Genomic DNA, 21376 nt, shown 5'->3' with positions numbered 1-21376 from the left:
TCCACAAGGTTACATGTATGTTACAAAATTATATAACCAAATGTTACAAAACATGTTACATAACATGTTAGGTAACTGGATCATTACTATTATGCAAACATTTTGTGTAACAATTATGTTAACGGTTACTTTATTAGGTGACGTAACATATTACGAAACTGTTACAAGCATGTGCGTCCACAAAGTTGCATGTCTGTTTCCGATTTATGTAATATAACGTTACATAAAATGTATATGTAACTTTCACAGAACCGTTGCATAAAAAGTTTGTAGGGTATGTACGAGGTGTTTTTGTACATTCGGAGTTGCGATACTTTTAGTTTTATAATCATAAATTCAAAATGTATTCAGTCAATGAATCATGATAGGCCTAGTCGAATATGCAGTGGCCATGAAGACGGCGAGCGAGTGTGTACCAGCCAGTAAGTGTACACAAAAAAAGGCATTTGACGATATGTCTGTGTCTTTTGACTTGTTAACTAGTTGTATATCGCCTTATAACCTATACGTACGGAAACACAGATGTTTACCTGCACCATTACTTTAGAAGTTCTTGTACATGGTGACCTAGTAGGCCTGCATTAACCGAATATACGTATTCGTATTAGTCTCAAATTCACTAATATAGGCCCTATACCGCCCTTACAGTAGCTCTCGATAACTGGAAAGCCTCACATTTTATCTACATGTAGGCACACTTAGGCCTACGGACTTTAACTTAGCCTGTATAAGGCCTAAACACGTATGTTTGACATGATGCGGCCCATGAGGATTGGTATGATCATGGAGCTATAAACAGACTATAGCTCCATGGTATCAGGGAGCTGCTACTCTAACGCAGCTCCCTGATGGTATGATCAACACGTAGTGTCACATACATTTATTGATAAACGCAGACTACCATTCCGGTTTTGATCAGCCAATCAGAATCGAGGAAATAATTTCAGTGTCAGTTCGGTTTGGGAAAAAAATATTCGCGTCCCGGCTAATGGTATGTGTATAACAATAAATATGATAAACCGTGCCTGTTTAAAGGGTCAGTTCTCAAAACAAAACAAGAAAATTGGTATAGAAATAGAACCTAAACTGATAGAAGTGTGCTTTCATGCTCTACAACATATCCAAATTCATGATGTGCATTTAGTCAATTAAGTGTATATTTAGTAATTTCCTCGTCATCTTTATGTTTAATGATAAATAATTAATTAATTGCTTAACACAAAACTGTATCAGTAAGTATAGGCTTTAATCGTTACTGTCATGTGACGAACGTTACATTTAATTAAGTCGCTCGACATCCGAAAATGATGTACTGCTTTAATTGTTGTGTGGTATACAACATGCGCACGTTTAACAGTTTAAATAACAAAATACACCAACGAAATCCTACATTTCAAGACGAATATGGCCAGGAAAACTTCGCATGCAGGGTGAGGTAACATCAATCACAAGTAATGATGTGAACAGGTAACTGGCACTTTTCCCTGGGAGGACAATTAACTAAAGGATCTCGTTACACACAACATGTTACTATGCATTGAATAAATCTATTGCTAAATGGAGTGTGCTTCATATGTAATACTCCAACTAACGACACCGCTGGTTTGAAAACCTGTTTGAAGATGTGGTATTATCATGAACCAACCTTCCAGTAGATGTTGAGGTGGCAAGGAAGAAGGGCTTCTTTCGTTCTCATTCGCAGAAGCAGGGGGCAATTGCGGAGATGCTTTTTTCGAGGCCGTATACTCTCGAGATTTCCGTTTCGAATTTTTCTGCAAAGTCAATATGATAGGCTATCATGGATTATGCATGCAAATTAAGCTTCTCAGTTGATAGGCAAGAAAGGATGGACAATAAACAAAGTTATCATACAAGTTCGATTGAAAGGCTTACCGAAGGGGTTTAATTCAAAGACATAAAAAGTTAAATAACAGGAAACTAGTGGATTTTTCGAAAATGTGGAAATTTTCAGAAAAAGCTGATATTAAGATCCACTTGGGGATACTCTGGAGAAACAATAGAAACCTGAAGTAGACGAAAATTACAATGTTCCATCAAGACCACCGTAGAATCTACAAAACTAAAATTTTTTTTGGCAAACACCGAAACCTTACCAGTTTTCTGATCACCCCATCCCCCACCCCCCTCCCCCCCCCCGTTAAACTCCGATTGTTTGCCACACTTTATTGCGACATATTGGGGAATCCCTCCATATCTATAATACAGCAAATACTGCTTAAGGTCGGACATTACAAAGCTAATTATTAACCAGCTTTATATCAAAGTATTTCACAGCAATATTTGTTAGCAAAGTACTTCACAGCCATATCTGTCTGATATCTCGCTTCACCAGGTGTGTAACGGGACAAACTCCGTTTAAATTTAGCCTGCATGGAAATTCCTAAAATGATTATAATCAAGGGCGTAGGAACCGGGGGGGCTGGGGGGGCGCCAGCCCCCCAGTGAAAAATGTGGGGGGGGGGGGGCGGAAGTATCATTCCGCCCCCCCGCTCCGCAAGTCAGAAAACCCCTTTTTCATTTCCAAATGAGAAAAAAATCTCATTTGGAGCACCAAATTGCATTTAAGGCCAGGTGAAAATGCAAAATTCTTTACAAAATGGAGTGGGAGTTGAAGTGTGCTATATTGCACCAAATTGCATCTGAGGCCACCTGGAAATGCAAAGAAAATCCAAAGGGGTGGGGGACACCCCCTCCCCTTAGACCCCTCCCCCAGGCCGGCCATCAGTCTTCAGCCCCCCACTCAAAAGTACCTTCCTACGCCACTGATTATAATGCTGGATGAAAACAGAATCCATATCAAATTGTCACAGTACAACGTTAGTTCAACCAGGGATTTCCATTTCCAGGTGAGCCGAACCATTTGGGAAATTGCACATGGGCCGTTATAAGTCATACAACTTGTGGCCTGTAAAACCATTTCAAACATCATGTTTCTTTTGTACCAATTGAGATGAATTTCATGATAGCATTTGATCAGGTTTTCGATTCGTTTACAACATTTATCATCCAATGTTTGTGTTTCTTCATTCTTTCTCTGAAATGCTTTCTTTCTCCAAATTTTGCTGTGAAATGTCACTGGAACAATAAAATAAAAGTTTAAAGATTTATGGAGAGTTCTTACTAAAAATGACAAAATTTCACTTTTCGAATTTAAAACTTGTTGGAATATCGAAAAGCAACCTCGACTTTCGACATAAACAGTCTAAATAACAAGAAAAGTATTGGATTTTTTTAGGAAATGTGTAGATTTCAGAAAAAGCTGACATTAAGTTCAAATTGGGGATACTCTGGAGAAACAATAGAAACTTGAAGGTGAAGTAGACGGAAATTACAATGTTCCATCTGGACCACCGTAGAATCTACAAATCTACACCCAACCCGACCCCGACCCCCACCCCCCCCCCGTTACACATACTATATTTATAAACTTCCTACGTGTCGCTCTCTAACCACGTCAAACAACTTCGATTGTTGCCACACTTATTGCGACATATTGGGGAATCCCTCCACATCTATAATACGGCAAACACTGCCCAAAGTCGGACATTATAGCTAATTATTAAGCTTTATATCAAAGTACTTCACAGCAATATTTGTTAGCAAAGTACTTCACAGCCATATCTGTCTGATATCTCGCTTCACCAGGTGTGTAACGGGACAAACTCCGTATAAATTTAGCCTGCATTGAAATTCCTAAAATGATTATAATGCTGGATGAAAACAGAATCTATAACAAACTGTCACAGTGCAACGTTAGTTCAACCAGGGATTTCCATTTCCAGGTGAGCCGAACCATTTGGGAAATTGCACATGGGTCGTTATAAGTCATACAACTTGTGGCCTGTAAAACCATTTCAAACATCATGTTTCTTTTGTACCAATTGAGCTGAATTTCATAATAGCATTTGATCAGGAAATTCATTTGAAACTATTAATGCACCTACTTAAAAAACACGATATGCAACGTTTAGTAGTGTGTGTTGGGGCGGGGGGGGGGGGGGGCTCGGTTAACGGCCCCAAAAGTGTTCTCAAAAGTAAATGGTAATTGCCGCCACTTATTGATTCCTTTTGCTCAAAATAACACATAGGAAAATGATCCGTTTCATTATTCTTGTAAACAAAGAGTCATCGCTGGCACTGTCTTGACAAATTTGTCTTTCCGTACAGTTTCGACCACTGTTGATTCACGGTCGGAAACACGTGCACACTGCCAGGAATCATACCTCGAGATTTGACACCCGATGGTGCTCCAAAGTATGCGCAAAAATAAACTATAAACTCTAGAGATCAAACATGATGCTAACCAACTCGAAATCATTTGTGCTTCCTAAAGCAGGATCTCGAAAGAGATACTTTGAACAGACTTTATGTATAAGGCACAATATGTCACAAAAAACAAACTAGTATTGTTCGATACATGTGACAAACTCCTACAGTGGAATTACGACCTTCCTTACCGGTTTCGAACCTCTGGACTTACAATCAGCGTCCATAGCCTAGTTGGTTAGGGTGTCCGCGTACAAAGCGCGAGGCCCGGGTTCGAATCCCGGTGGAGGCTGGAAGTTTTTTCACTGTTCTTGATTTTCCAACTCATTACGAGTTTCATTTTATATATTCATTTGCCTTTGTCGTTTAACTCCTTTTCATTAACACAAAGTCTGTTCATATATATATATATATATATATATATATATATATATATATATATATATATATATATATATATATATATATATATATATATATATACAACACATATATATATACATACAACACATATATATACATACAACACATATATATATACATACAACACACATATATATACATACAACATATATATATATATACAACACATATATATACAACACATATATATATTCGAATTAATACACGTATATATATATATATATAAATATAGCGAATATATACGCGTATTAATTCGAATATATATATATATGTGTTGTACATGTGTAAAGTTTCGCTTTATGAAGCGATCTCGCGAGCCCGCCAAAACATTTATCGTTGGTATTAGTACACAACAAGAGCGGAAATGTGTTTCGTGTATATTCTAATTAATCCGTGCATATATTGGATTTAATCCCCATATATATTCTATTTAATACGTGTATATATATTCGAATTAATACGCGTATATATATATATATATATATATATATAGCGAATATATACGCGTATTAATTCGAATATATATATATATGTGTTGTACATGTGTAAAGTTTCGCTTTATGAAGCGATCTCGCGAGCCCGCCAAAACATTTATCGTTGGTATTAGTACACAACAAGAGCGGAAATGTGTTTCGTGTATATTCTAATTAATCCGTGCATATATTGGATTTAATCCCCATATATATTCTATTTAATACGTGTATATATATTCGAATTAATACGTGTATATATTCGAATTAATACGTGTATATATACGAATTAATACGCGGTTATATTTGGGCCATATGATTGGCTAATAATATATACGCGTATATATTCCAATTAATACGCGTATAAATTACGATCAATACGCTGATATATTATGCAGTGTTTGTCCCACATGGCTTGCCATATACGTACAATTCGTGCCGTACGTATATGGCAAGCCATGTGGGACAAACACTGCATAATATATCCGCGTATTAATTGGAATTTATACGCGTATTAATTGGAATATATACGCGTATATATTATCAGCCAATCATATGGCTTAAATATATCCGCGTATTAATTCGAATATATACACGTATTAATTCGAATATATACACGTATTAATTCGAATATATACACGTATTAATTCGAATATATACACGTATTAAATAAAATAAATATGGGGATTAAATCCAATATATGCACGGATTAATTAGAGTTACACGAAAAAAAACCATTTCCGCTCTTGCTGTGTACATATGCCAACGATAAATGTTTTGGCGGGTTCGCGAGATCGCTTCAAAAGCGAAACTTTACACATGTAGGCTATAACACATATATTCGAATTAATACGCGTATATATTCGAATTAATACGCGGATATATTATGCAGTGTTGTCCCACATGGCTTGCCATATACGTAGCCTACGTTAGTGCCACAGCGGTTTGTCTGTGACATGTGTCTCGCAATCGGGAAATTCCAAATGAGGCGTGGTACAATGGACTATTACAGTTGATTCAATTAATGCACAAAGTGTTCAAAATATGATTTTATAACGACCTCTGTGGTTTCGTCAGCTATTTTCCTTGCACTCACCATTTATATATATATATAGGGCCAAACTGTACGTGAGGTCCTATAGCCACATGGTTTTGCAGCAAAATGGCCTCGTATTACATAAGCCTAGTAGACTGTCATGGGAGGGGGAATACATATATAAAGCGTACAAGTGCAAGGGTACGCTTTTAGGTACAGAGCAAATTGCAAAATATTGCCAGAATGTTCTAATCTTCGTACCGAAATTTCCTCTCCTAAGCGTCCCTTAACTCTTTAACATTGTGTGATGTGACAAAGTACAACGTTGTAGTATTGCACTGATTAATAATACGTAAATTTACGAGGGGCGTATGAGAGGCTTACTAGAGATGACTTAACACTGGCAGTTCTTCAACTCACAATAGACCAACAGTGTGGCAAAAAAATGGGAGGGGGGCTACATCTATATGATTGAGTGACTGTTTACTACAAAATCAAACCTACAAGGAGTAATGAGTTAGTGATTGCATAGCTCGTAATATAAAGCGAAATAAAGTAAACGAAAAAGCCACAGCGGGCGGGTATATATAGGCCGATAGGCAATATAAAGGCTACACATAACAACATCACAATAGTGAAATACTTACTATACCTAGACAATAGAATAAAGCGAAAAAACAGGTATAATAAATTAGAGGTAAATTTGGGATTTTAATATTTAGCCATTCAGTGAGCCTGGGTGTTACGGTCAGCACACGAACCCTATATATTTTTAGGGTCTTAGTAGCCGTTGTATATTTTGCACTGCCATAATCAAATCCATGCAGTGTATCTATACCTTATTATGTAAACAGTTGTACCATTCGTATTGGTTGTAACTCTAATGCCTATCAAGGTAACTTGTAAAGCAATCCCTCCTCCGTCCAGTCAATATATTTACGTCTCATAGAGTATCCGTAGATACCTGTTAGAGTGCAATTTAATTAGCCACGCTCGTATAACACACGAGCTTTCCAAATATGATATGAGATACCCGAAATAATTTAAACAATTGCCTCATTTACTTTACCTTTCTCCCCATGATGGTCACGACGAATCCTGGTATGAGAGACTAAGAGTCCATTCACAACTTATCTGTCACTGTTAACGTGAAAGAGTACTTTCTTGTGACTTTGCCCAGACACTGCGGATTCTGTTGTGACATTGTCGGTACGTACGTACGCAGTCTTCATTCAATGTTTGACTGACATTCTCACTCGATGACGTAGTTGCTCATGAATACGCGTCACTCAGTGATTGGGTTGTTTGTGCGCAAGCTCCGACGTGTTTATGTCTGTGAAAATGTCTATGTCATGTTTTCTTCTGGAAGTTCAAGGTAGGTCAAAACTGTGTTAATTATAAACGCGGTAATTCCCTGTCTGAAAAGGTCTTCTTTGACATTAAATTATGTAAATCTGTTAATTGGATTACCACTTCTATTTCGTTGAAAAGAAGATATACGTTTAATCAAACTGTTTTCAGAAATGTTGTTACTTGGATCAATTGTTAATATAAATTTTGTTTTCACCGGAGTGTCCAGAATCTCCAACCCACCCCCCCCCACCCCATCCCGGCCACTTATTTCTCCACATGAACCTCATCCCGTCACGTCTCTCAACCTGCAGAACGAATGATTTCTTTCAAATAAATCACGTGCCAAGTATCAACCGTTCTCTAATGGAATTGTTCAGTTAGTGTATTATGTCAATAACGCGACATATATGTGTCTAAGAAGGAGAGGTCAAAATCGTCAAGAACTCCGCAGCACCAAAAATTTGTATGTTTCACTATATTCAGGGCAAAATTTTAAGACAGCAGTAATGTCCTATTGAGCATCTAAGGCATAATTTAGTATCGACTGAGCAAAGAGAACCATATTGTAATATACATGTATATTCACCAGGCTCATGCATGAGCCTGGTGAATTTTGAATTCCTATCTTTGAAATTGTAACGGTTTGTTCCATAAGTGAACTTTAAAACATGTCATTGTTTTACATTGACAACCACTTTGTTTTTAAATTTGCGTTGATCTTGGATTGCATGAGGTACCAAGCTTCACATGGATTTCAAAGTTAAAAATAATAACAACGAGTGTACTCTACTTACTCTACTTACCTACTGTGTACTCTAGTGTACTCTACTACTATAGTGTACTCTTTTGTACTCTATCGTGTACTGTGTACTCTAGGCTACTCTAGTGTACTCTACCTTGTACTCTACTGTGTACTCTACTGTGTAATCTAGTGTACTCTACTTGTTCTGCTACTCTAGTGTACTCTACTGTGTACTCTACCGTGTACTGTGTACTCTAGTGTACTCTACTACTCTAGTGTATTCTACCTACATTGAGACGGATCCTAATTTTGTAGTAGAAACAGGAGCGTCAATAGTGGAGGGAACAGGGAGACACGCCCCCACCTTCTGAAGGGTGGGGCGCAATATCAAATGCCCCCTCTCCAGGTTTAGTGTAGTGGCTAGGCTATCAGGCTGATAATGACTCGTGTATCTCATGAAAGGAGCTCAAACATTGTGCTATGAGAAAAGTAGTTATTATCATTTTATTCTCATCTGTTCAACCCCACTTTATGAAAAATAGAACTTTTCAACTGGGTTGAAATAAGAATTACGGGTTTGATTTATTAAGTAAATTAAACGAGGAACCGCGTCACTCCATACACCGCTGAGCCTATATCTGCTAAGCCAGCAGATAATGAAAGCACGCAACATTCGCTAATCTCTTTTCGTGTATATTATTTTTCATATTTTATAGTTTATGTTATAATTACCAGGTATACGCAAGCAACATAACACTACACGTAAATTATATTATGCATTCAGTTTGGTTAGCAAGGCCACTAATGATAGTTTTAAGTGTTTTGAAATAATACAGCTGCTAGTCACAAGTACTAGCTAGTTACTACACGTAAATTATATAGTGCAAACAGTTTGATTAGCAAGGCCACTAATTATAGTTTTAAGTGTTTGAGATAATGATACATTTCATATGAGTTTTGAGACAGATACATACGCGATATGGTATACAACGCTTGCATGGGTACTAAGCTGCTAGTCATGTTGCTATTATGACTATCATAAACATTAATCCTCAAGTCCTAGATTATGTTATTAACATTATGACTATCATGACTATCATGACCATCATGACTATCATGACTAGCTATTATGACTATCATAAACATTAATCCTCAAGTCCTAGATTATGTAGTAGTTATGTTCATAAAATAGTTTTATTTTTGACTAAGTTAACTGATGCCAAGTGTAAGGCCGTAGCCGGTATAGGGGCAGCTTACCCCGTGAGATTTCCACTTTCTAGATGAACATAGAAAGTGTGCACAGTATGCGCTATTTCAGTTAGTTTTAGCAAAATGATCATATCATTTCTTCTGATATCAATAGTCAGTATTTTTGTGCAACCTCAAGATTCTAGGCACGTATTGTAGACAAGGCGTTCAAAAATAACACAAGGTTTATTTTAACAGGTTATCACGTCTCAGATGCATGATCGCGGATACGATGGCCGTGCGTTTGCTTTGGTTCTCGCGAATTTGGTAAGAATAACGATAAAAGAATATAAAAAGCTTCTAAGATTTAACCTGCTTGAACAGTGTAGCAGTCTAATGTGAAACTACAGTACATAAATCTACTTGTTACCTCTATATGTGTCATGTGTATAGGCCTTTCAGTTTCATTGTTAGCCCCTGTATGAGTGTCACAATGTTTCAATTAAGAACAGTGAAGGACAGTCCCCTACAAGACCTAACCACTCAGCTCATCCCCCCCCCCTTCCCCTCCTCCTGCTCCTCCTCCCCTAGAAGGTCCCTTTTTTGGCATGTAGAACAAATAATGATAACACAAACCTAACAAATAATGTACACCTAAATACCCAATACTGCTCTACCCAGCATATAAAGGCTACGGACAGTGGCGGAGCTAGGGGTATTGGTCAGGAGGGGCGAGAATGGTCTGTAGGGGCGCTATCGACACTATCAGAGCTATATACGGCTCTGGACACTATCAGAGCCGTATATACGGCTCTGGACACTATCTAAGCGGAGCGCCATCACTGGTTGGCGCGTAGCGTACCTAATTTTTTTGAGTAAAGATACTCCCTAGATCGCCGGAAATGACCCTTTCCGGGCCTGACTAATTTGCAGATAAACGAAGAATAAATAGGTGACATCGCCAAATTACACCAACAAAATGTGACAAATATCAATAAGTAGATGAGAGAGCAATAAAAAAGTCAATAATCACGAATAAGTAAAAAGTGGTAAAGAGCTGAAAAGGGCGCCAGCAGTCCATTTGAGTCCGTCAGGGGGGGGGGGGGCATCCGCCCCTGACTGTATGGATGCTCCGCCACTGGCTACGGATACCATCAGAATGCCCTAGCGTGCTTTTATATCTTCAATTACCTGTGTGAAGCATTGAAAAAAGCAAAGCTTATAAAGTAACTTATAGTCCTATTTTTCCCTTACAATGTGTTTCCCGATGTTCATCAACTTCCCTCTAGAGATTCTGCCTATGGCTACGGCCCTGAAAGTATATTATTTTATATGTTTTTATGTTTCCGAGAAAGTGAATGCTCCCAGAAAACCCAAATAGTGCTCTTTGGTTAAACTATATTTATGACTGACATCAATTCAGGCACCAAACAGAAGCAAACTTGACGATTTCTGTATCTGAGTCCTCCCCATGGGCCTCCACCGAGGCTTTGTGACGTCACTCCTGTTTTGCTTCAAGTTTGTGTTTGATTCAAAAGGTGTCGTTATTTTGAAATGTCATGTAGGTATTGAATGAAAGTTTTAACAGAATACATACAAGATGTTTCTCTGATGTAATTCTGGTCTAGTACTATCAGGTTATAAAACACGAAAAAGATTATAGTTTTCAAGGGATAAAAAGATTGACATTCCTATGTTCCGACGTCTCTATGTTCCGACGTCTCTATGTTCCGACAAAAAGAAAAAATCGGAGCAATTTTGTACCAAGAAAACTAGTTTTGTGACCCCAATATTTTTGTGACCACATTTTCTTTGGACTCAATTTTTTTGGACCAACATTTTTTCGGACCCAATTTTTGAGACATTTTTTTCACGAAAATAAAAAATGAGACCGAAAGTTTGTTATGACCCAAACAGTGCTTGTGACCGAAAATTGCTTGTGACCCGAAATTTGTTTGTACTCACATTTTTGGGGACCAAAATCGTTTTGGGCCAAATCAATTTTCGAATAAAATGTGTTTATAGATTTAGACCAAAATATGATGTGTGACCAATCATTGCCCCTTGGAAAATTACATAACTATAGGGCGAGTGAATGTGAAAACCATAGATATCGCTTGAGCAATATAAAAAGTCGCCTGCATTGTGGACACAAAACATCGCGGGGCACCAACAAAAAATCTATCGCGCCGCCAATTTTGGGTCACATTTTTGTTTTTCGGAAAGAATTTTGGTCCCAAAAAATTTGGTCCGAAGAAATGTTGGTAAAAAAAAATTTGAGTCCCAAAAAATATCGGAGTCTGAAAAATTGTTTTCTTGGTACAACAGACTTTTGAGACGTCATAGAGACGTCGCAACATAGAGACGTCGGAACATAGAGATGTAACCATAAACAGTGCCAACATTATGAACTGGTTCATATAATAAGACTTGTCTTGTGTTCAGTGTAATGTTGTTCTGGTTGTGTTACGTTTAGAGGGCAGCATTTGTTATTTAATGCGGCGTGTTTAACGATTTAAGAGCTGAGCCTTAGATGGAGATATACGGCTCTGTTTAAAGGATTGGGAGGAGTAAAATGGTTGGCTGATGATGGAAAGAGGAACATAGTGTAAGCATCCTGGTGCAATTTGAATTAATTTAATTCCTATGAATCTTTTGCGAGATAACAATATTTGAGGCTGATATATTTTGTACAAAAAAGTGAATTTGAAACAAACAGGTGTGATGTCATTGATGCACACAGACATTTTCTTTCTTTGTGTTTTCTTTAAAACGTATATCCCATTTTCCATTCAGAATTCAAGAAAACCCTCCTCTACGAACAATGTAAAATCTCTGTTTTATATTTCACGTTAGATGGTCTTTTTCGGCCACCGTAATTTCTGAAACTTTTTGATGACGTCACCTATACCGCAGGCTGTTGGTGCTAGGCATATGTATGTAACAGAGCCGTATACGGCTCTGGTATGTAAATAAACATAAAATAGACATTCCAGGGTTATCTAGTTCATTCATCGCGTAGTGGTTGTAACCGTACCTGGAGCTACGACAGTGGCAGGTAGATACTAGTAGTAGTACTAGTAACTCAAATTCTAGTCGACGGTTTCTACGAATACAATATTCAGCATGGACTTGAAATACGTTCGTCAAACTTGTGGGATAATTCTTGCGCTGTGGTATTGTAAGAAAGAAACTTAATTTCAAAAGTCTAACTTTGGCTGACCATAGAAAACTAGTTAGAGTAAGATCACAGGGGCTACAACTTCCAATGCCAATTCTAGCCTAACTAAGGCCCATTGTTTGGCAACTATGGGGTACCTGTAGTTAAAAAGTGATCTGCATGCATGGTTTTACTCTAGAACTTAGATTAGGACTAGCTAAGTTTTGGCATATAGGCCTTTACCTTAGAAATAAACTCATCTAGTAACATACTTTTTGGCTTGGCTATGGTCACATATGTCCCTTCATGAGTATTTGAAGACCAAAACTGCTTTGGTGTGCCTGCATGTGATGGATATACCTCAATGACTAGAGGTTTAACTTTATGCCTAGGCTATATAGCTAATGATAAATCAAAGGGATACAAACCCTACAAATAAATGTTATACATACAGGCAAGCCATAAGGAAATTGTTGATTATTTTCATGTTGATATTTTCATTAGTTGATAGTGATCCTAGTTAGCAGAAAATTAAAGCATGGCTGCTTGAAAGTCACTCAGTAGTTTATATGTGAATGAAAAACCTATGGCTGTCTCTTCCCGGCCCCCACCCCCCCCCCCCAAAAAAAAGAAATATTAGCCGACTGTGCATATATTCAAGGTTGTTTGCAAAATGATGTCAACTCCTTGTATAAAGTGTCAGAGGGTTTGAAAAGGTACATATATTTGCTGTAGATCTTTCAATAAGACTAACACCTCAAGAAGGTCTTCCATAAATCATTCTATCCAATTAGTAGCTGCATTAAAGGGTGTGAAGACTCGCGCACAAAGAAACGTCTGATGCCAGTAATCTGACCTAGTTTTTTTTTTTACCGGATCCAGGTTTATCAGTATCCTAATAGTCAGTGCAATGCATTTCAATTAAACCTAGTTTTTCAAGTTTTGTTCAATAAACATCAAATACGTGTTATCAATACCAAAGCTAAGACTGGGGCCATGCATTGTATTCCATATTAAAAAGGAAAATATGTGTTTTGAATATACAAAGAGTCATTGGCACACTACAGCAAAACTCTGTTATGAATGCTAACGTCTTTTTCATATCCGGAGAATTCCCGTTCCCAAACTTTTCCGGTCAATCCAGGGTTTACCGTGGTTAATTTGTTATGTATGTGTGTGTGTGGGTGTGTGTGTGTTTTGTGAATGTTGCCAACGAGGGTGCGGTTACTATACCAGCCAAACGCGCTGCGTACACCAGTAAGAATATAAAATTGGTGAATGCCACTCTTGTGTGATTGCGATTTAAATTACTTTTACCACTTTATACAAGAGCTAAAATGTGATAACTATAGGTTTCATAAAGATATAATTAATCTTGCGTAACATAAAACTATGTGGTGTCTTATTTCTCTTATATAGACCTATACCTGATGTGCAAAGCAGGTTTGGAGATACAAATTAATGGTTACGTACCGGTGGAGGCAATCCATCTAGTTGATGGCCACCATGTACGGACACCAAGATGCCCTGCACGCCCGCCTCTACCGCCTCTCTGGCAGAGGCAGCTAAGAAAGTATATAAGTCAATCATCAATTAATTAATTAAATCAGTCAATCATGCAAGCAAGCAAACAATCATTAATAAAGCAACCATTTAAAGTTGAGTAATGAATTACCGATATATTATATATATATATATATATATATATATATATATATATATATATATATATATATATATATATATATATATATATATCATAGAGATTATGAAACTGACTTTCTCAATCGGTAGTAGAAAACATAATATACTGGTACCATTTAATCTCACAATTAGACTAAACGATACAAATTTTCTCGTGTTCTTGGAATAGGGACACCAACAACAGAAAACCGGCAGGAAAATCATTACTAACTTCCCAGTAGGTTTTCTAATCTTGATTTGGCCGATAGATGCATAAGTTTAATATATTATTTCTCTTAAAATCCGATTGCTGCCGCTTTCCACTTTTATTTCTGAAAAACCTTGCCATACTAGGTTTCATTCCTGTACGGGTACACAGTGTAAAATACCTGTTTTAAGAAAATCCACCAAAGATAAGAGTACCTGGGGCCTGTTTCACAAAGCACTAAGTCCTGCGTGCGTAAGTCGAGTTTTGTGAAACAGGCCCCTGGGCACGTAAACCAACAACTTCATCCACTCTCAATCCCAGCCGCCCCCCCCCCCTTCATCGGTCTATATAGGTTAGTACACTTAAATATATTTCGTTTTATTTGTTTTTACTTATATTTTTTTACACTTCTGTTTATTTTCTGGGAACATTTCCCCATAGCCCCCCCCCCACCCTTCTCGCCCACATTTACTGCTTCGACCACCTACGACTTTCTTTACTCACGTGATATGACGCCTTTAACAACAATGGGTAAGTTTGTAATCGTCTTAGCCCATTTAACATAGTTCCAGGTGGCATATGATTTGGACTGTTCATAACCATATCTATTTAGGTTTTTGTCTTCAGTCGCTTTAGCTTTCCTTACAGCTTCGATGTCAACATCGAGGTTTGCCATTCTGTCGATGGAATATTTTATTAGCATACATGTCATTAAGAAATATATACCCGTGACGTTACTACGTGTGTCTGGGAAGGGAAGGGGAGGGGTGGGAGAAGCATATTAAATTCCTAAAATAATAAAGGAGAATAATACATTTCATGATATCTAACATTCTAACAGTCGGGCTAGACCCTCTTCATAAGGGAATATGCAATCATCGACATCCTACACTAATTTAATCCATGTGTAAATGTAACAGCTTCCAATTTTGCCCATCCCATTTACCGACATAGCGACATGTTCTCATCCGTGATTGTACACTGTAGTGCCTACTTTAAACTAACACTGATACTGTGATTCACGAATCGTTCGGGGTTTATTTTCGTCAGTTTTGCCATAGTGTGCCGCCTATAGTGCGATCGTTTTACTTTGATTACGAGATCTATATAAAGTTTATTGAAAACGCACATTAGGACCAGAGATATATGTTACAGTGTCAATGGCGCTATACATAATCTATTGATCAGGACTGCTAGGAGGACAGTGACCGTTGTCAAAAGGCGCACAGGAGCCCTCCCTATTAGTGTGACTTGAAACTTTGCAAGTATGTTTCAAACGATCTCTTCTTCAATAAGGAACGAAAGTGTATCTACCGCTAGTGATCAACTCACGTTTCTAGAGAGGCTACAAGCTTATCAAGTTTCGCGGAAATAGATTGGACCGACATAGCATAAACCGTGGCTAGGGTTCGAGACAGGCTGGAGGCGATAATACATCCGGCTGTAGGTATGGTGCTTTTTGTGGCCTAGGATCCCGCGCCATGTCTCCCTTGTTGTCGTAAACGAACCCGGGAGGATAGTAGGAGGGTCGGCTGGTCAGAGATCGACTAGAAGCGTTCTAGGTGGCGTCGGTGGGCCGAAACACTATCTGTGACCGGTATGTGCGCAGCCCATGTCCAGTGGCCCAATGAGTCGCTATTCTCCTACAAAATGTACCTACAGAAGCTTACAACTACCATCTAAATATTGAATATATTAAATAATATACATACGAAACTATAACTTAACTAGCGCCATCTCTTTTACTTCCCGCACAAAGAAAGGAAATTCTTTCTTCAATTATGATTGGTAATATTGTTTTCTTTCCCAAACAGTGAAGATTGCATATTGCTTATATGTCGTAAATTTACATATTATCCATTAGGCTGCAATACGCAAATCTGATAAAAAAAAAGTAATATTTTGTGTACGTTTCGTGGTTGGAAAGTCCTGCTGTAGGCTAAGATCATGTTACAGTGACGTGCGTGTATGTCATTGAGCAATATGAGCATGAGCACTGTGTTATGTAACAAATAATATGAACGAATCTTTTCAAATGGGAAAAGGAATAGGTTACAACGCCGTTTAGGCTATGGCCTTGTGGTTTTATTCTTTTCGATGGAAATTAACAAATATTACAATCTGGTGGGAAAGGGGATTCGTATTACTGACATGAAAGCACGTACAGAAATAATTGTATTATTGCTATGCGTTACGAAGACGGTGTTACATACATACCAGTAGGTGACTTACACTAATAGGAGGATTTGAAGAATGGTTGTTACATGTGGTTTATTATGAGGTCGTTTGGGGATGTATTTTCTCGCCATCTTTTGTATTAAATTTGGAATTAATTCAAAGGAGAGTCAGTGCTAGAATAACACAGCAGATTAAGTGAAACAAATGGAATGTTCTTTTTTAAGAAGATTAGGGTCGCGGATTACGTAATAACAAAAGATGACTGATTACCTGACGATGACTTCATTGAGCTTAGGCAACAAACATTCTAAGGATTGACAGCGATGTTACTAACAATTGTACCCCTGTTTACATGTTAAATGCACCTGCAAATGCCCATTTATCACAATTATATTTTATTCAATTCTATGGGAGAGGGTAAAAGTTCTTTGCTAATTAATTTAGACGCTAAGATACTAAGATCCTTTGTTTTGAATGGAATAGTTTCAATTGTGTTCTAATAGTTTAAATATATCATTTCAGTCAATTACATGTATAGGGATAAGATAATAAGTACATACGTTGCGGTTGCCACGGTGTGGATTCAAACCTCGAAATGTTTCCAGGTTGGCTTGTAATAACAGATGTGTAACTTAAATTCATCTTAAAGTGGTTTTGTTTTTATATAAAACGTATATTTGTTTCCACGTGTGCTTGCATGCAGGGCGCCATTGCATTGTTTACCAAAAAAAAAAAAACGTTCACTAAATAGTTACGAATAATTTACGAAAATACTGAAGAACAATAACCATACGCTTATTTTGAACAGTTGCTACATGTAGTAGGGGTGGGTGGGTAGGGTTTTGCCCAACGTTGCTATACATTACCAACTTCCTTGAGCACCGCAGGCCAGGGATTTGAGTATTTTCTAAGAAAATATCTTAGTGTTGTAGAGGATATTTTCTTGCTTGAAATTTCATATATATTCTCAAACATGTTTACGTTTTGCAGCTAATTTATTTCGAAATATCTAATGTTTTCCCCAAAGTTCCCCATTTTCCTTTTTTTTCTCTTGAAATTTGACTTTAACTAATTACCAATATTCGGCTTGGACATTTGTCCCTTAAAGTCTTCGACTGTTTATATCTCGGAAGTGCAGGTTAAAGTGATGATGTATTACACATGGGTAAGTGATTGTCACAACATAGGTTTCCCCCCAAAACAAGCTATTATCATTATCGTTATTAACTTAATTTCTGACTGTTCCTCTCAGTTTTGATGGACTATGCACTCTACCGTATCAGTTTTAGGAGGCAGGTATAAACGTCTGGAAGCCTCATTTACGGAATCCGTAACAATTTCGTTAAACTGAATGTTTTGCCTCAAATTAACACTTTTGTCAGGCTATAGCCTTGTCGTTTTATTCAGTTTCGATGTAAATAAACAAAATTTTCTTAAAGAAAGTTCTTAAAGAAAACAAATCTATGGTAAAGTGATGTTGTAAATGCATCCATGGATATTTTATTGTCATCACACAATAAGAAAGTTGAATAAAGTAAGACAAACAGCAACGCCAGAAATGAAATAAAACCACGGAATTTTAATTATTTCATGCTCATGTTACCCTTCCATATTTAATGATTTCACCAGACAGTTATATTTATAATAGTTATAATTATAAACTACTATCAGGGGCGTATCCAGGATTTTCTAACCCGGGGGGCGCGAATTACTATCTAAGCGGAGCGCCACCATGGGGATGGCGCGCAGCGTACAAGAAAAATTCTGGTTTTTATACCCCCCCCCCCCAGATCACCGGAAATGGCACTTCTCGGGCTTGAAAATGACCAACCAGATGTACACTTTTGCCTGAGAACCAAGTATTTCCCAATAGTTTTTATTTCATCCGTAAACTTTTTGAAGATTTTCTTCAGTCACAAATCATGTTCGACCTCATCGCATGTTCTGTGGATCATTGCTTTTGTAGGTACGTCGCGGCCCACAATACCCGACAGCCCCACTTTTCAAGGTTTTCAGCCTATTATTTGTTCAGAATTTGAAAATTCACTTCAAAACATACCCATAATGTTGCAAAAAATGTCATCTATGGACAACCGATGTAGAAAAAACCTCCTTCAACCCCTAACAGACTGGTCAAAATTACACGAGTAGAGGGAAGTATGATGAAGAATGTTGGTAAGGAAATTTTCGAAAATCCAGGCACAGTTAATTTATTGGTGTATAAATATTAAACCCTCTTATAACGGCTATTATAACACTTGGTTGAAGGAAATGAAAAAATAGCAGATATTTCCGAAACCGAACACTACACACATAGGCGTAGGAGGCGGGGGGGGGGGGGGTCCTACCGAAAGAAAATCAAATTGGGTTCCTATGACTACACACATCGACAGTTTTGAGGCTGTTCATCTTGGAACCGCCATTTTCATGCTCACTGATATGATGTGATATCTGCTGTTTGCGTTACAAATTCGAACAGGTGCGCAGCGAATAATTTGCCAAGGGAGGGGCGAAGCCTGTAGGCAAACTATCTAAGCGTAGCGCCACCACGAGCTGGCGCGAAGCGTACAAGAAAATTTTGGGCGAAAATGTCTCCCAGATCGCTGGAAATGACACTTCCCATGCCTTGTTAGTTGCATCTAAGCATTTTCTATTTTGAAATTACTAGCGATATCATAAAAAAAATATATGCTGGGGGGCGGTCGCCCCCTTCCCGAAATGCGTCATGTTCCCCGACGACTCGGTCGAGTTCGAGACCAGCCACAGTTGGTTTCATAGCACAATTGTTTAAGGCGTCCATAAACACACACGCGCTATGATAGACCATATATAGTATTTATATAGATACATTAGTGAGAGAGGAAAAATGGAAACGTCAAAAATGGAGTTGTCGGTGTAAGGGGTTGGGTGAGGCGCACGCCCCTTCCGAAGTCCTCGATCCGTCACTGGCTACCCGGCCATGTGTATATAATAGGGATCAGCGATTTAATGATGTGACTGTTCCTCTTTCTCTTCCCGGTGTCTTGGCAGTTTTCTTTTACTCCCTCCTTTTCACCGTTTTCTCTCTTTCTTCTTTTTCCTTTCCCTTCCTTCCTTCATCTCCTCCTCCTCTTTCCCCCCTCTTTTTCCCTTTTTTCTTCTCTTTTTTTTCCTCTCCTCTTTTTCTTACCCGGGGCGCGCGCCCCCAACGCCCCCCCTGGATACGCGCCTGACTATCATATCTACTTCATACCTCTGTATTTACCATAAAATGATGCTAAACGATTTTCGTTGCGTCCAATTTTCCATTGGATGAACATGGTTCGGAAATTATAATCAAATTGTGATTGCTGATAAGAATGTTAAAATATCAAAACTACTGAAATTGTTAAAATACAAGCTGAATTTTTATGAACAGATTTGATTTGTGTGTACCGGCATTTAACATAATTGGAAATATCCATTCTTAAGGAATTCTTAAACAGAAATTCGAAATTCGAAAATTAATTTAAAGCAATATGTAGTATCCTTAAAGCAATATGTAGTATTATTTCAATAAGAAAGTTGAATAAAGTAAGGCAAACAGCAACGCCAGAAAATGAAATGAAAACACGGAAGTTTAATTATTTCATGCTTATATTAATCATCCATATTCAATGATTTCACCAGACAGAGTAGTTATGACTTAAAACTATACTATCATATCAACTTCATACCTCTGTAGTTACCATAAATGATGCTAAACGCTTTTCGTTCGTTTAAATTTCCATTGGATGAACATGGTTTGGAAATTAAAATCAAATTGTGATTGCTTATAAGAGTGTTAAAATATCAAAACTACTGAACTTGTTAAAGTATAAGCTGAATTTTTATGAACAGTTTAGATTTGTGTGTACCGGCATTTAACATTATTGGAAATATCCATTCTTAAGGAATTCTTACAGTCAAGAGAAATTCAAATTTCGAAAATTAATTTATCACCAAAAATGAATTTATCACCAAAGAAACGTCAGGCCAACTTACTTTTACACACCAAAGAAAGAACAAGAAATGTACGAATATTCCTTAAGACAAAATATCTATTAGTTGAAATTTAATACCTCTCATCAAATGTTATTGGAACGGCAATAAGAAACGTAAACATACAAATTGTTTTGATATATCAATGATCACTGATATAGTTACCGGCTGACTAATCACTTTATCAGGGAGTTGCTATTCTGGATCGCCACTACCGGTTCCAACTCAACATAGCAAATATGATAAAAACAATTAGTAGCTATTCGATATATATGTTCAGCACCTTCATTGACAATTTATTACGGTACTGTTATGCGATATTTTAAATGTATATATTTGTCTGTGTATAGCTTATATCAACATGTGCTTCTTTAAGGGAGCATTTAACCATGAGTAACTTATTGTCAACGAAAAAACGTAGAAAGTAAACGCTAGTACAGTCAAGTCGACAGACATAACTGCGCTCTACCTTTTCTGTTTAGTTTTTAGTTTTTTCTCTTAGTTTGATACCGTTAAAATATATTGATGCATTAAATGATAACACTCAAAGTATTATACCAAACTGGTAGTACCAAACTTTTAAGTTTAAAGGAGAAATAAACTCTGGGTTTTTGGAGCGTACATGCGGTAGGGGATATTTTTCTGATAC

The 21376-nt window shown here is 37.5% G+C and overlaps 1 protein-coding gene and 1 long non-coding RNA gene across 4 annotated transcripts in view; one reads left to right on the top strand and one right to left on the bottom strand.

Moving 5' to 3' along the window:
* Nucleotides 1-21376, bottom strand: part of LOC139961170 (uncharacterized) — a 176080-nt gene that overhangs the window by 65969 nt on the left and 88735 nt on the right. The window contains exons 1-2 of one of the 3 annotated variants that reach the window (XM_071960177.1): nucleotides 7286-7446; nucleotides 1646-1772 (exon numbers count right to left, since the gene is read on the bottom strand). The exons of 1 other annotated variant lie outside the window; for it this stretch is intronic. In XM_071960177.1, the coding sequence (XP_071816278.1) occupies nucleotides 1646-1772; nucleotides 7286-7297 (139 nt within the window). In that variant the 5' untranslated portion in view covers nucleotides 7298-7446. Of the gene's footprint in view, nucleotides 1-1645; nucleotides 1773-7285; nucleotides 7476-21376 lie in introns of those variants that run through there. One more of the 3 variants, XM_071960147.1, reaches the window with a different exon arrangement.
* Nucleotides 19106-21376, top strand: part of LOC139961222 (uncharacterized) — a 70480-nt gene continuing 68209 nt past the window's right edge. The window contains exon 1 of the long non-coding RNA XR_011790788.1: nucleotides 19106-20285. This is a non-coding gene — a long non-coding RNA (uncharacterized lncRNA). The remainder of the gene's footprint in view (nucleotides 20286-21376) is intronic.

Source organism: Apostichopus japonicus, chromosome 3 (genome assembly GCF_037975245.1).
Source record: "Apostichopus japonicus isolate 1M-3 chromosome 3, ASM3797524v1, whole genome shotgun sequence".
In the NCBI taxonomy this organism is placed as follows: Eukaryota; Metazoa; Echinodermata; class Holothuroidea; order Aspidochirotida; family Stichopodidae; genus Apostichopus; species Apostichopus japonicus.
The sequence above is the reverse complement of the archived record's forward strand: the minus strand, read 5'-3'. Positions and strand labels throughout refer to the sequence as shown.